Source organism: Oncorhynchus keta, chromosome 2 (genome assembly GCF_023373465.1).
Source record: "Oncorhynchus keta strain PuntledgeMale-10-30-2019 chromosome 2, Oket_V2, whole genome shotgun sequence".
Lineage (NCBI taxonomy): Eukaryota > Metazoa > Chordata > Actinopteri > Salmoniformes > Salmonidae > Oncorhynchus > Oncorhynchus keta.
The window spans coordinates 41633810-41646686 of record NC_068422.1 but is presented as its reverse complement, the minus strand read 5'-3'; the positions used below and the strand labels follow the sequence as shown (position 1 = coordinate 41646686).

The 12877-nt window shown below is 42.4% G+C and overlaps 2 protein-coding genes across 15 annotated transcripts in view; both read left to right on the top strand.

The window, feature by feature from the left end:
• LOC118361322 (zinc finger SWIM domain-containing protein 8-like) overlaps nt 1-12877 on the top strand; it is a 52404-nt gene that overhangs the window by 33166 nt on the left and 6361 nt on the right. For 11 of the 12 annotated variants that reach the window (XM_052476679.1, XM_052476677.1, XM_052476658.1 and 8 more), the window contains 2 exons: nt 210-388; nt 7046-8597. In XM_052476679.1, coding sequence (XP_052332639.1) covers nt 210-388; nt 7046-7249 — 383 coding nt within the window. In that variant the 3' untranslated portion in view covers nt 7250-8597. Of the gene's footprint in view, nt 1-209; nt 389-7045; nt 8598-12877 lie in introns of those variants that run through there. The other variant, XM_052476690.1, reaches the window with a different exon arrangement.
• Nucleotides 11575-12877, top strand: part of LOC118400321 (bifunctional heparan sulfate N-deacetylase/N-sulfotransferase 2-like) — a 190598-nt gene continuing 189295 nt past the window's right edge. For 2 of the 3 annotated variants that reach the window (XM_052476752.1, XM_035797061.2), the window contains exon 1: nt 12513-12649. The gene's annotated coding sequence lies outside the window, so the exon portion shown is untranslated. Of the gene's footprint in view, nt 12227-12512; nt 12650-12877 lie in introns of those variants that run through there. The other variant, XM_035797030.2, reaches the window with a different exon arrangement.

Sequence of the window (12877 nt, the reverse complement as noted above, 5' to 3'; positions counted from 1 at the left end):
AAATAAAAAAATAATTAGGATCCTCATTAGGCGACCCAAATTGCGACAGCTAGTCTTACTGGGGTCCGCACCTTAGAGACAAAATACTTTACAATTTACATACATTTTAAAACATTAACATGTAGTGTCTGTGTGCGCCTCCGTTAGCCATAAACTTTCGCTAACTGTCAGCAAAGCGTAAATGCTCACCATTCTCTCATCCTCTCCAGGTGTGAACTACGTGTACCAGTTCTGTGTGGGTGCGGCTAAGGGTGTGCTCAGCCCCTTCGTCCTTCAGGAGATCATCATGGAGGCTCTCCAGAGACTCAACCCCGCCCACATCCATGCCCACCTCCGCACGCCCGCCTTCCATCAGCTTGTGCAGCGCTGCCAGCAGGCCTATCTACAGGTAACACCAGAGCCCAGGCCACAAACGACCACTAGACCAGGGTTCCCCAACTGGCGGCCTGATTTTATTTGGCTGCCCAAGTTTATTTATTTTTATGAACAAAAATAAATAATAATTTAAATTGTTGTACATAAGACTGTAAAAACAACAGTAAATCAGTTTAGTGATTTTAGTTTTGGAAATCTGTTCCAAAGTATTCCAACACATAGTGGCTTTGGAAAGTATTCAGACCCCTTCACTTTTTCCACATTTTGTTACGTTACATTCTTATTCTGAACTGGATTTAATATTTTTTTTCTGGGGCTGCCTAAGTGGGGCAGCGGTCTAAGGCACTGCATCGCAATGCTAGCTGCGTTACTACAGATCCTGGTTTGATACCGGGCTGTGTCACAGCCGGCCACGACTGGGAGACCAATGAGGCGACGCACAATTGGCCCAGCGTCATCCGTCTGTGAGCTGAAGCGCAGCTGGGTCATGCAGCAAGACAATGATACAAAACACACAATCAAGTCTACATGAAAATGGTTAAAAAGCAACAAATTTTAAGTTTTGGAATTGCCTAGTCAAAGTCCAGAACTAATCCCTATTGATATGTTGTGGCAGTTCATGCTTGAAAACCCACAAATGTCGCGGAGTTAAAGCAGTTCTGCATGCAAGAGTGAGCCAAAATTCCCCAACAGCGATGTGAGAGTCTGATCAACAACTAAAAGAAGCATTTGGTTGCAGTCATTGCAGCTAAAGATGGCAATTACTTTTTCACAAAGGTTAATTGAGTGTTCCATTTTTTTTTTTGTAAACTCACTTTCCCTTTATCTAATATTACGTTTTGGTTTCACGGCACTGTAGTTGAGTGCTACAAACTTTTGTAAAGGGAGACTCCAGAGTGCATCCACTGGATTGCCTGCTCTGATGGGGAAGCGGCTAACAGGCTATGACTGTTGCAAAGCTGAAAGGCATGTTGGCCCCTGGAGATTCTGCGCTAGCTCACATGCACATTTAATTCCTTGCTGTGGTTTGAGTCACTGTCTTTCTGCTTTCAACAAGGCTAGATAAAACCGGTGTGTGGGCTTTAAAGGTGAACGTTCAAATTCTCAAAATGAACACTGTTTTATGAGCGTAAACATAGTCACACACACACACCACCTCTTCCTATCTGCCCCAGTTTCAGCTGACTTGCTCTACCACCTGCATGATGTGTTCTTGCTACACATTTTCACAAGTGTGTGTGTACCGACACATTTGTCTATCTCATCAGGCTGTTAATGAGATGAGGTATCTTATGGGTTGTACTCAAGCGGGAAATATAACCATGACTAACAGTGAGTCATCTCCTCAGTCACATTAGAGGAATTAATTCCATATGTTGGGTGTCATTATGGATATGTTCACCAGAAGAGGCTGGTGGGAGGAGCTATAGTAGGACTGGCTCATTGTAATGGCTGGAATTGAATGGAGGGAATTGAGTCAAATGTGGTTTCCATATATTTGATGTTTGATATAGTTAAATGTGTTCCAGTCTTTACAATGAGCCCATCCTCCTATAGCTCCTCCCACCAGCCTCCTCTGATGTTCACCAACTGTCTTTCTCTGTAATTGGTTCCTCATCCCCCTTAGAACACATCCTGCTTAAATGAAGCTCCAGTAAATGAGGTTAAAATAGTAACTTTTGAGGTTCTCCTATTGAAGTTAAAAGGACTCTCCGCACTCACCCGATCAATGCATAATTTTTCATTTATTTAGGCGTCAGACCATCAGAGCATATAAAAACACACGATGACAAAGGCCACATACAGGTAATGTGCGTCAATGCAATCAGACGTGATGAGCAACACTTGTGTACAACACAAATGCCAGGATGCACATCAGTAATAATTTATCTCAGATAATGTGTGACTTGATTGAGACAGTCTTTTTTTAAATATATATACTTTTTACATCATTTAACATTTTTTTTATGTAGTCTTTTCATAATTCATAAACGCTTTAAAGAAAAGTAAATGGGAGTTAAGACGAGGAAAAGCCTCAAATGAAATAAAAATACAGAAGGGGGGGTCTATGGGAACCTGTAAGAGGTTCCCACCTGTAAGAGGGTGTCAGGTTTAAGAACCATCATAAATGACAGGAACCACATAATGCGGGGGGGTTAGGGGGAAACATATTAAAGCATGACACTCGTGTCAAAATTATCATTAAGCCTTGATGGATGTAAAGTGCCAAGCATATGAATCCAAAAGAGTTTCCTTTGGCACAGCTTTTTACCTCTGGATGAAGGTTTAAACTTTTTCAATACCCTGAATCGTGAAGATTTGTTAGTGGCATGCAAAAGGGTCATTTTCACCATTAAACCTTATGGTGCTCTTGCTCACATTCGTTGCTTAAGGTGCCTAGAGATTTTCCCAACATACAAAATACCACATGGGCAACATAAGATGACAATAACATTCATGGTGTGTTATATGTAATATAATGATTTCAGATAGTCATGAATTAATCATGAATAATGAAAGTTAAATGGGGTATGATATTTATGCCTCTTTATCACTCATCATTATTCACGATTCATTCAGGACTATCCGTAATCATGGTAGCAAACTGCAACTTAAACTCAGCAAAAAAAGAAAATGTCCCTTTTTCAGGACCCTGTCTTTCAAAGATAATTTGTAAAAATCCAAATAACTTCACAGATCTTCATTGTAAAGGGTTTAAACACAGTTTCACTTTCTTGTTCAATGAACCATAAGCAATTAATGAACTTGCACCTGTGGAACGGTCGTTAAGACACTAACAGCTTACAGACTTTAGGCAATTAAGGTCACAGTTATAAAAACTTAAGACACTATAAAGAGGCCTTTCTACTGACTCTGAAAAACACCAAAAGAAAGATGCCCAGGGTCCCTGCTCATCTGCGTGAATGTGCCTTAGGCATGCTGCAAGGAGGCATGAGGACTGCAGATGTGGCCAGGGCATTACATTGCAATGTCTCTGAGACGCCGAAGACGGTGCTACAGGAAGACAGGACGGACAGCTGATCGTCCTCGCAGTGGCAGATCATGTGTAACAACACCTGCACAGGATCGGTACGTCTGAACATCACACCTGCAGGTAGTACAGGATGGCAACAACAACTGCCTGAGTTACACCAGGAATGCACAATCCCTCCATCAGTGCTCAGACTGTCCGCAATAGGCTGAGAGAGGCTGGACTGAGGGCTTGCAGGCCTGTTGTAAGGCAGGTCCTCACCAGACATCACTAGCAACAATGTCGCCTATGGGCACAAACCAACAGTCGCTGGACCAGACAGGACCGGCAAAAAGTGCTCTTCACTGACGAGTTGCGGTTTTGTCTCACCAGGGGTGATGGCCGGATTCGCGTTTATCGTCGAAGGAATGAGCGTACACCGGGGCCTGTACTCTGGAGCGAGATCGAGGTGGAGGGTCCGTCATGTTGTAGGGCGGTGAGTCACAGCATCATCGGACTGAGCTTGTTGTCATTGCAGGCAATTTCAACGCTGTGCATTACAGGGAAGACATCCTCCCTCATGTGGTACCCTTCCTGCAGGCTCATCCTGGCTCAGGCTCATCCTCCTGCATGACAATGCCACCACGCACAGAATGAACAGTATGGCTGATTTCCTGCAAGATGGGAATGTTAGTGTTCTGCCATGGCCAGCGAAGAGCCCGGATCTCAATCCCATTGAGTGCGTCTGGGACCTGTTGGATCTGAGGGTGAGGGCTAGGGCCATTCCCCCCCAGAAATGTCTGGGAACTTGCAGGTGACTTGGTTGAAGAGTGGGGTAACATCTCACAGCAAGAACTGGCAAATCTGGTGCAGTCCATGAGATGCACTACAGTACTTGATGCAGCTGGTGGCAACACCAGATACTGACTGTTACTTTGGATTTGGACCCCATCCCCCTTGTTTGTAGTCACAAGCTTGATGTTGTCATTGCGTGCTAGGAATATGGGACCAAATACCGTATTTGACTAATTTTGGTCTCCTAAAATAGGGGGGGGACTGACTATGTACAAAATGTGTTGTAATTTCTAAATGGTTCACCTGATAAAAATCCCCTCAAATTAAAGTTGACAGTCTGCTCTTTAAACTCATAGTCATTGTATCATAAAAAAAGTGTCACTGTCCCAATACTTTTGGAGTCACTGTATACGCTTTAGGGTTAAATGTGGTTATACGTGTAACATAGCAGTTTCTCTTAGTTTTCACACTTTTGCCCAGCAACTCTTGGCGTACTGGGAAGAGGAACCTCCATCGAAGAAACGCTGTTTCATGACTGTAGCCTTGTAAACGTAATCGTCAGTGGAGTGGCTCAGGCATCCGTCTACAGAATTGACTCCTGGTAAACTGTTTAAGTGCATTAGGATGCGCACTGTAAGTTAAAATAAGTGTTATGGTCTGCCTTTTTGATAGAGGGTGGTGATGAGGTTACCATCAGAGACCATTATTCACATATCTAGAAAATATAAATATTTCTAGTCACATTCTATGGAGAACTTGAGATCAGGGTTTATATCATTTGAGGAAAGAGACAAATTCATTACGTTAATCCTGACTTCCAGTCCAAATGTACAAGATATCATCAATATATCTCATATTGAAATTACTGTCTGAAATTGCAGCAGTACCATAGGGCAGTGTGTACCCTTTTCAGTCATATTCCATTAAACCACACCATTGTGAGCAAAATTAAGCGCTCTCTGTTTCCCGTTAATAATTTATCAATTTAAACTCATTATGATACAGAATTTGTCCTGGGAGGTTAACAAAAACAAGTACCTGCTCAAGGCTGGGACTGAAAATGCACTGTACTGCAGAATTCTCATCACTTCATTAATGCCCTCAAGGGCTTACCCTGAGATGGAGGGATGTGATTAAATTAACAAATGTAAACCTAGTTACAGGTGGCTGTATCAATATACAAAAGTATGGACACCTATTGAATCCTATTGGATTCTGCTATTTCAACCACACACATTGCTGACCGGTGTATACAATTGAGCACATAGCCATGCAGTCACCATTGGACAAACATTGGCAGTAGAATGATCTTACTGAAAAGCTGACTTTCAACGGGGTACTGTCGTAGTTTGTAATATTTCTGCCCTGCTAGAGCTGTCCTGGTCAACTGTAAGTGGTGTTATTGTGAAGTGGAAATGTCTAGTAGCAATAATGGCTCAGCCGTGAAGTGGTAGGCCACACAAGCTCACAAAACAGGACTCCCCGGGGCTGTGGTGCATCAAAATCATCTGTCCTCGGTTGCAACACTCACTACCGAGTTCCAAACTGCCTCTGGAAGCAACGTCAGTACAAGACCTGTTCGTTGGAAGCTTCATGAAATGGGTTTCCATGGCCTAGCAACCGCACACAAGCATAAGATCACAATGCGCAATACCAAGTGTATGCTGGAATGGTGTAAAGCTCACCGCTGACTCTGGAGCAGTGGGAACATGTTCTCTGGAGGGATGAATCACGCTTCACCATCTGGCAGTCCGACGGACGAATCTGGGTTTGGCAGATGCTTGGAGAAAGCTACCTGTCCGACTGCATTGTGCCAACTGTAAAGTTTGGTGGAGGAATAATGTTCTCTGTCTGTGTTTTATGGTTTGGGATGGTCCCCTTATTTCCAGTGAAAGGAAATCTTAATGCTACAGCATACAATGACATTCTAATCTATTATGTGGTTCCAACTCTGTGGCAACAGTTTGTGGAAGGCCCTTTCCTGTTTCAGCACGACAATACACCCATACACAAAGCGAGGTCCATACAGAAATGGTTTGTTGAGATCGGTGTGGAAGAAATTGACTGGCATGCACAGAGTCCTGACCTCAACCCCATTGAACACCTTTTGGATGAATTGGAACGCTGACCGCGAGCCAGGCCTACTGCCCAACGTCAGTGCCTGACCTCACTAATGCTTTTGTGGCTGAATGGAAGCAAGTCCCTGCAGCAATGTTCCAACCTCTAGTGGAAATCCTTCCCAGAATAGTGTAGGCTGTTATAGCAGGAAAGGGGGGACCAACTCCATGTTAATGCTCATGATTTTGGAATGAGATGTTAGATGAGCAGGTGTCCACATACTTCTGGTCATGTCGTATATAACACTGGCAGTGGACCACATATGTTTATCTATATTCCCACCAAACACTATTGTTCAATCCAAATCGATCCCAAATTCCTATGTACTTGTGTAAATCTGAATGGATTGGTATTCACAATGTTCATATTCTTGAAGAACGTAAGCTCTTGGTTTGAGACCACAAAATCAACCAAAACTGCTGAATAGCATTTCTAATAGCGCTATATTGAAAATACTTTGAAGAATACCTGAGATTACATGATTTATTCACTTTCTACCTGGTTTTATGATTTGTCATTTAAGTTCAGACTTGAGTATTTTTCATTAAAATAAAAATGTATAACAAAGAAGACTTCCCGAAACCCAAATTCGGGTCATGACCCACCAGTTGAGAAATTGCTGCTCTACAAGTTCATTGGGGGTAGTAGGAGGTAGGGGTTGGTTTAGGATCTGGGTGCCCTGTCTGTGACTAACATTGACATAAGTAGTAAAGTAGATTACCCTTTGGTGCCCTGTTTGACTCAGTTAATCTGCTCCTCTGTCCCACCCGTCGTCCCCCACTGCAGTACATCCACCACCGGCTGATCCACCTGACCCCGGCCGACTACGACGACTTTGTCAACATCATCCGCAGTGCCCGCGGGGCCTTCTGTTTGACCCCTGTGGGAATGATGCAGTTCAATGACGTGCTTCAGAACCTGAAGAGGGGCAAGCAGACCAAGGAGCTGTGGCAGCGCATCTCTCTGGAGATGGCCACCTTCTCCCCATGACTGTGAGGGCAGTGGAGTGGGAGAGGAACGACGCTCCCACCCCACAAACCCACAGCCCTGTCGAGCTCTGGCTCTCTCCATCGACGTTTGGCTCTGCCTCGAATGCTCTCCCCATCCGCCTCCCTGGCCTCTCCTTCACCTGACCTAACGTCAACCCTCCTTGTGTACCTTGATGTACATACTCTACACAGCACACAGGCAGCACAATCAACCCCCATTCCCCACCCTTTTAGATGTCATAACTGTGTGAGACGCAGAGCTTTGTGGAAAGCTGAAAGGGAATGAGCTTATGTTGTGTTCTGTGTCTGTTCGTGACTGAATTGCGTCTCCCATTATCATGGTTCATGTCTCTGTGTAACTTCCTGTAACATATATTCCCCCTCATCCTCCCAACTTTCCTTCCAGAAGCAGTCACGAAGGAGTGCTTTTTGGTTGCTTGGGGCATATAAGTTGTCATTTATTTTGTTGTTGGTTGGTTATTTTATTGAAACCACTGAGCAAGTCAGATTCATACTGCAACATTCCACTGTCCTGGGGGGAGTTAGCCTCCACCAGTCACTACGGATCTGAATTTTGGGTATTCTGACAGTGTTTAAACAAGAAAGTAAAAAAAAAAATAGACAAACAGTTTGTTGAAATAATAAAATGAAAAGAAATGTAATATGAACATAGTAACCTGAGTACGGGTCAGGATTCTTTTAGTGTTTTGTTTTATCTTTTTGATATTTTGAATGATGTGTATGCAGAGGAATTTTAAGAATGAGAGAGTGTAACGTGAGTGTTGTGGGTTCCCTTTTCCGATTCAGCGGTTTGAGGTTTTGGGTCTGGGAACACGGGTGTCTGGCTGGACCAAACTCATTGGCCCTTTTTGAGTGGGTCAAGAGTGCAAGTGGATGGCCTTTTGCAAATCTCAAGTACAATCATCCAATCAAATATCAGGATCACATAAAGGATGAGTGGACATGCTATTTACATGCCCTACACATCTAGAATCATAAAAGTGCTACGCTCAGAAAGGCTTATATGCAGACTGGGTTTCCAGGTTACATCCATCAGCTGTTACTGTGGAATTCATGTCCACTGTCCATTGATGTTCTATAGGGGACGTTGCCAGATCCCTGTGTTCCAAACCTGCACCTCCAACCCTGCTCTGGAGCTCACGGGTGATGTGACTTAGTAGAAAATGTACTGTGATATTTTTGTATTCCTCAGTGTAGCTTGGTTGGGGAAAAAAAGTATATATATAAATTGTGCTGATTGCAAGAGGTTGTAATTTAGAATTTAAAAAAAAGGACAAAGCAATACTGAAATGTAGAGTTTACTTAATAAAGCTTATTCAAAACACAAATGTGCTGTAATTTATTTTGTGGGTGGAAAGTACAAAAAATGGACATGATCAAAATTGATCGGTAGTGTACACAGATTTGCAGATATTGCAGGTGCAGCAGAATGTTTGTTTCTAGCTCCAACTGTAGTAATGCCTAGCAATAAAAAAATAAAAAAAAACATAATCCAGAGACACAAAAAATCATAACGAGCAATGTTAGTCGTGTATTTTGAAAGTATACAGACCCCTTGGACTTTTTTTCAAATGTTGTTACGTTACAGCCTTATTCTGAAATGGATTAAATGTTTTTCTTTTCTAAACACAATACCCCATGTCAAAGCGAAAAACTTAAAAAAATTGTTTTTTTAGAAAAGTTTGCAAATTTAGTAAAAATCTAAAAACCGATACCTTAATTACATAAGTATTCAGACTTGAAATTGAGCTCAGGTGTATCCTGTTTCCATTGATTATTGTTGATGTTTATACAACTTGTTTGGAGTCCACCTGTCGTAAATTCAATTGATTGGACATGATTTGGAAAGGCACACACCTGTCTATATAAGGTCACGCAGTTGACTGCATGTCAGAGCAAAAACCAAGCCATGAGGTCGAAGAAATTGTCCGTAGAGCTCCGAGGCAGGGTTGTGTTGAGGCACAGATCTGGGGAAGGGTACAAAAAAATGTCTGCTGCATTGAGAGTCCACAAAGTTTCTCTGTGGAGATGGGAGAACCATTCAGAAGGACAACCATCTCTGCAGCACTCCACCAATCAGGTCTTTATGGTAGAGTGGCCAGATGGAAGCCACTCCTCAGTAAAAGGTACATGACAGCCAGCTTTCAGTTTCCCAAAAGGTACCTAAAGGACTCAGACCATGAGAAACAACATTCTCTGGTCTGATGAAACCAAGCTCGAATTCGTTGGCTTGAAGCCAAGCATCACGTCTTGAGGAAATGTGGCGTCATCCCTACGGTGACGCATGGTAGTGGCAGAATCATGCTGTTGGGTTGTTTTTCAGTGGCAGGGACTGGGAGACTAGTCAGGATTGAGGGAAAGCTGAGCAGATTGAAGTACAGTGAGATCCTTGATGAAAACCAGCTTCAGATGGCTCAGGACCTCAGACTGGGGCAAAGGTTCACCTACCAACAGGATAACGACCCAACGCACACAACCACCGCAGGAGTGGCTTCGGGACAAGTTTCTGAATGCCCTTGAACCTGACTTGAACCCGAACTAACATCTTTGGAGAGACCTGAAAGTAGCTGTGCAGCGGCACTCTCCATCAAACCTGACAGAGCTTGAGAGGATCTGCAGAAAATAATGGGAGAAACACCCCAAATAAAGGTATACCAAGATTGTACCATCATACCCAAGGAGAATCGATGTTATAATCGCTGCCAAAGGTGCTTCAACAAAGTACTGAGTAAATGGTCTGTAGATGGGATATTTCCGGATTTAAAAACAAATACATCTGGAAACTTCTAAACTTGTTTTTGCCATGTCATTATGGCATATTGTGTGTAGATTGAAGGAGAAAAAAAAACATGAATAAATCCTAAACTTTGAACATCCCACGGAGCACCATTAAATCCATTATAGAGAAAATTGAAAGAATATGTCACCACAACAAATCTGCCAAGAGAGGGCTGCCCACCAAAACTCACAGTCCAGGCAAGGAGGGCATTAATCAGAGAGGCAACAAAGAGACCAAAGATAACCCTGAAGGAGCTGCAAAGCTCCACAGCGGAAATTGGAGTATCTGTCCATAGGATCACTTTAAGCATTGTAGCTTTTTGGCCATCAAGAAAAATGCTATGTCGGCGCAAACCCAACACCTCTCATCACCTCGAGAACATCATCCCCACAGTGAAGCATGGTGGTGGCAGTATCATGTTGTGGGGATGCTTTTCATCGGGAGGGACTGGGAAACTGGTCAGAATTGAAGGAATGATGGATAGTGCTAAATACAGGGAAATTCTTGAGGGGAAACCTGTTTCAGTCTTCCAGAGATTTGATACTGGGACGGAGGTTCACCTTCCAGCAGGACAATGACCTTAAGCATACTGCTAAAGCAACACTCGAGTGGTTTAAGGGGAAACATTTAAATGTCTTGGAATGGCCTAGTCAAAGCCCAGACTTCAATCCAATTGAGAAACTGTGGTCTGACTTAAAGATTGCTGTACACCAGCGAAACCCATCCAACTTGAAGGAGCTGGAGCTGTTTTGCCTTTGAAGAATAGGCAAAAATCCCAGTGGCTAGATGTGCCAAGCTTATAGGGACATACCCCAAGAGAAAGGTGGCTCTACAAATGATTGACTTTGGGGGCGGGGTGAATAGTTATGCATGCTCAAGTAGTTTTTTTTGTCTTATTTCTTGTTTGTTTCACAAAAAATATTTTGCATCTTCAAAGTGGTAGGCATGTTGTGTAAGTCAAATGTTACACACCACCCCAAAATTCTATTTTAATTCCAGATTGTAAGGCAACAAAATAGGAAAAATGCCTTGGGGGGGGATACTTTCACAAGCCACTGTATGCATACATGTGTGTAGATTGATGAATAATAGTGTGTAAAGACGGTACATGAATAGAAAAGGTATGTACAGTAGTAGTTATAGGATGAAGTGGGTAAAATGGTATGTAAACATTGAAGTTACCAGTGTTCAATGACTAAGGCAGCAGTCTCTAAGGTGCAGGGTAATGGGTGGAGGCTGGCTACTGGTGACTGTTGAACAGTCTGATGGCCTTGATAGAAGCTACTACTGAACCACAATTACTCTAAATCAGAAATACTGTTTTTGTCTAAATCCTCTGAGCACCGACTGGCAAAATGAATTGGTATGATTGATGTAAATTAAACAAATGTTAAATGCATGTTACGGTCTGTCACAGTATGAACAGGAGAGGGAGCTATCGGGCAATTTATGATCAGGTAGCCTGGTTACAGCGAGTTTATTTTCACACTTAGTTAATGATCTTCAGTTCTATGTGGTGTGGAAATAGGGCATACAATGTGATAACTAATTGTGTTTTTGAGTATTTCCCCAACAGTTGACTTTCGTGGAAGGGTTCCCAAATTAAACGTTCAGACAATGGGGTTCACATTGGAATACCCAATGTTTTAGTTGCTACCTGCTCAGACGCCAAAGCTAGCATTTTGTCATCACTTTGATGACCCAAGTAAAAGGAGTAGCATAGCCGAATAAACTCTGCACTTTTGCCCCGTATGCACCTGTGAGTAAAAAGTAAGCCTGAAAGAAGCTCGGGGTGTTCTGTCCCGACAAGGGTATCATGAAATATATCCGTGTTATGGGGGTTAAAACAAGCATGATCAATTGTATTGTCCGTTTTGCGCTTTAACCTTAAAATACCATCACAATTCGGTTTCAAATTGGATAATTTCGAGGATTTTCCTCCTCTCCGATCAGAGAAATTATTCAAAATAAACAACGTTTGTATGTCCACTGTTACGAAATCTCCCTCCTCCTTCTCCTGCTCACTTTGGTTCATTCCGGAGTTTCGGCAGAATGCATCGATTGCTGAATGAAGATGGCGGATTCAGGAACGATGCTGTCAACTAGACTTTAAACATTTGCATATTTTCTGTCGTTATGCATTTCGTGTGGATATTGGTCTTTCAAAAACGTACCTAGGTAAGTAAAACACCATATTTACTTTGAATATGTTGCGTGTCCTCTTTAACTTGAAGGCAGCCCATTGCATGTGTACAACACTAAGTTAGCCGGTAGGCTAACCTCTCCGGCATATAGCTAGCTATATTTTATTGCCAGTTGGCAATGCATGGTTTTCCTCTCCTATTTTTTCTTTACAATTTAAGTGAATGACGTGGACATATGTGTATTCACGTCATTAGTAACGTTCGCTATAATATAATATATAATATGAAGAAACCAAACATTTGGTGAATTCCAGCAGCATGTGTTTGTTGGAACTAGTCGTTCTATCGAGATGCTTAGAGTTGTTTGCTTACTATTAAGAGGCTAGTGGTGAATCATATGGCTGACTGTTGCATGTAAAAGTTTTTCCATAACCAGTAACTCCCCATCGTTATTCTGGTATGTAACAACTGTATTTTTAAAATTATTTTTATTTTTTAAAGTGTTTTTGTTTACAGTTCTGAAATATGTTTGAAATACATTTGAAACGTTTATTTTATTACATTCATGTATTGTAAGTGAGAGGTAGGCATTAGTCTGAAGCTGAAAAGTAAAGGAAATTCACATGAGCACCACAATGCCTATTCCACCCATGATCTACCAAGGCTTTCCAGCACAAAGCTTTGA